General features: G+C 40.4%; 1 protein-coding gene across 1 annotated transcript; it reads left to right on the forward strand.

Moving 5' to 3' along the window:
- Positions 1-230: 230 nt before the first annotated feature.
- Positions 231-1,362, forward strand: LOC127252598 (very-long-chain (3R)-3-hydroxyacyl-CoA dehydratase PASTICCINO 2-like). Its single transcript, XM_051276840.1, has one exon. It carries the CDS (start codon positions 406-408, stop codon positions 1,057-1,059), a length of 654 nt encoding a protein of 217 aa, XP_051132797.1. The 5' UTR covers positions 231-405; the 3' UTR covers positions 1,060-1,362.
- The last annotated feature ends 1,522 nt before the right edge of the window (positions 1,363-2,884 follow it).

Below are 2,884 nucleotides of genomic sequence, written 5' to 3' on the forward strand. Positions count from 1 at the left end.
TTCAAATATATTATTCATCCCAGTTTTTTTTCTGCTAAAAATATAAAATCAAAAACCTATTTTTTATTTTTCATATTATACTTAAAATTAATTTTACATTTAAAACATTCATCAGCACCTATTTATATCACATCATAAAACTATTCGAATTCAAAACTTTTATTATTTAAATCCCAACTCAAAATTCAATTCCCCAAACAAACACCACTTAAATTTAAACAAACAGGAGTTACCATCATATTTCATTTTCAAATCAATGAAACCATAACCAACACCATCTACATGACTATATATATAAACCCAACTTAGTTAATATATATATATATATAATGCCAAAAATACATACATACATACTTACATAGCGTTCGTCGTCAGTCAGTCAGTCAGTCGGCCGGATCAATTTGGATGGCCGGAACATTAATCTCTTCCGTCCGCCGGATCTACCTCGCCGTCTACAACTTCACCGTCCTCCTCGGATGGATCCAAGTGCTCTACCTAACCCTAAAAGCTCTCACCCAATCCCAATCCCAATCCCGCCCCCGCTCCTCCGTCTACGCCGCCGTGGAGAAGCCTCTAGTCCTCGCACAATCCGCCGCCGCGATCGAAATCGCCCACAGCATCGCCGGAATCGTCAGATCTCCGGTCCTCGCGACGCTTCCACAGGTCTCATCGAGATTGTACGTTGTGTGGGAAATCCTCCGCGGCGTCCCCGAAATCCGCGGCAATTACTTGGTGGTCTCACTGCTGCTCAGCTGGTCGGTGACGGAGATCGTCCGCTACGCCTACTTCGCCGCCAGGGAGGCGGTGGGTTGGACGCCGCCGTGGCTGCAGTGGCTGCGGTACACCACGTTTCTTGTGTTGTACCCCACCGGAATCTCCAGCGAAGTAGGCCTCATCTACAGAGCGCTGCCGCATTTACACCAGTCCGTCGGAAATTACCGTAATGTCCTCGCGATATTCGCCTTGTGCTTGTACGCTCCGGGCAGCCCATTCTTGTACGGTTACATGTTGGGGCAGAGGAAGAAAGCCTTTGCCCAAACTAAGCCCAAACTGGACTAGTCTCCAGTTGGCGGGTCCCGGGAGCAGCAGTCCCGACGTGCCGCATTGCCTGCCATACTGTGAATCTACATTAATTAATAATTATAAATGAGAATAATATTTAATTAATTAATTAATTTCAAGGAAGGGAATCAACAACTAAACCGCACGTAGATGCAAAATTCGTTGAGATTGAGTGTTCGCCCGAAAGTTTTCAATTAATATATGTATAGCTGTTAAAAATTGATTTTGATTCTTGCGATTCAAAATCGATGTACGAGGACATGTTTTACTAAATAAGAAGTTAGTGCTCTATTGAGAAGTTGGTGGCATACCTCCGATGCTTTCCGGAGGTCTCTGGAATGGCGGCTGCCCTGTAGTAGCTCGGAGGACGTTGTTGTTTTAGCCATGAGCTCATTCGGGACATCCTTACTATTAGTCCCCCGAGTTAGTACGGTCATGTTGACATGCTGAAACGTTGCCGAAGTGGATCCGATGTTGTCCCCAATTCTACCCTTGATAGAAGATCATTTTAAGAAGGTTTGGTGTTAGTCGTGGGAGCTTCTCCTTTGTGGATCTCGTTTTTCCTCACCTATGCAAGTTCACCGCAAATTGTGAGCTTTAGTAAATCCGTAATGTATTGGGAAAGCTCTAGCGCTGTTTGGATCTCTCATCGGATCTGATCCTATAAAACGCTAGCCGGGATTGTCACAATTCTTTTTACACCTCCCGGAGCTACAGAGAATTCATCACGTGTGATTTCTCCATAAACATGTGGCGCTGTAATTTTGCCTGCAATCGACATTGTGGTTCTGCCTGTAGATGCTAACTTGCTATTTCTCAGTTGCGAAAATACTTGTTGGAGTCTCATTGAACGTGTCAATTTGTTATCGTTGAAATTCATCGATGAAAGCCGAATAAATTTGGACCTATCGGAATCGACATGAATTGGATTCCCCGGCCTACTCAAGCAAGTATCCAAGCTTGGTCTCGTGATTGATAATAATTGTAATAAATTCAGAGTAAAAAATATTGCAATTAAGAGAACAAAAATTGAATCAAATGCTAAAAAACTGAATGAAGCCAAAAACAATGGGATAAAAATACAAAAATATGAAATTGGATGTGAAGATCAACTATTAATATGCAAGATTTGAATTGTCGGGTGTGTTTGTTTGAAGGATTTTGAAGGATTTCTACTATTCATCCAATTTTTTCCCCCCAAAAACATCACATCAAACACCTATTTTTCATTTTTTATATTATACTAAAAATCAATTTTACATTCAAAACATCACATCAAACCCTATTTATATCACATCATACAACTATTCAAATTCAAAATTTTTACTATTCAAATCCCAATCCAAAATCCAAACCCCCAAACAAACACACCCGTCGTGAATGCTAGAGCAAAGATGGAAAGCTAGCTACAAAAAATTAATGGAAGAAAGCAATTAAAATTGGTTAAAAATGAATAATTTGTGGAGGGAACAAATGATATTGTTGATGTATTTTTTTCAACAAACAAAAAGTAAAATTCGAAAATAAGAAATTATTTTCGAACTTGATATATTTAGCATCTGAGATTAGAAATCTCTAAACACTGTACGGTACAGAAAATTAACTGGAAATTAAAATGCTGAAAATTTAAACGGTGATCCCCGAATCACTGACTTTGTCGTCGTTTGAAGTTGATTGAAGATAAGATGTCAGTTGCAAATTCTAATCCTTAAATACTCTTCAGAAACGGTACTGAAAACCGTCGCCCGAACGGTTATGACGCTTCTTTTTCAACCGTCTGCTAACCCCTCTCCTGCTGACACGTGCCCTTAGCCGACCAAAT

The sequence above is a fragment of the Andrographis paniculata genome, unplaced genomic scaffold (genome assembly GCF_009805555.1).
Source record: "Andrographis paniculata isolate CXL003 unplaced genomic scaffold, ASM980555v1 Contig46END, whole genome shotgun sequence".
In the NCBI taxonomy this organism is placed as follows: Eukaryota; Viridiplantae; Streptophyta; class Magnoliopsida; order Lamiales; family Acanthaceae; genus Andrographis; species Andrographis paniculata.

Coding starts and splice junctions, on each gene's coding strand:
- LOC127252598 (XM_051276840.1), top strand. CDS start 406: ATGGCCGGAACATTAATCTCTTCCGTCCGCCGGATCTACCTCGCCGTC.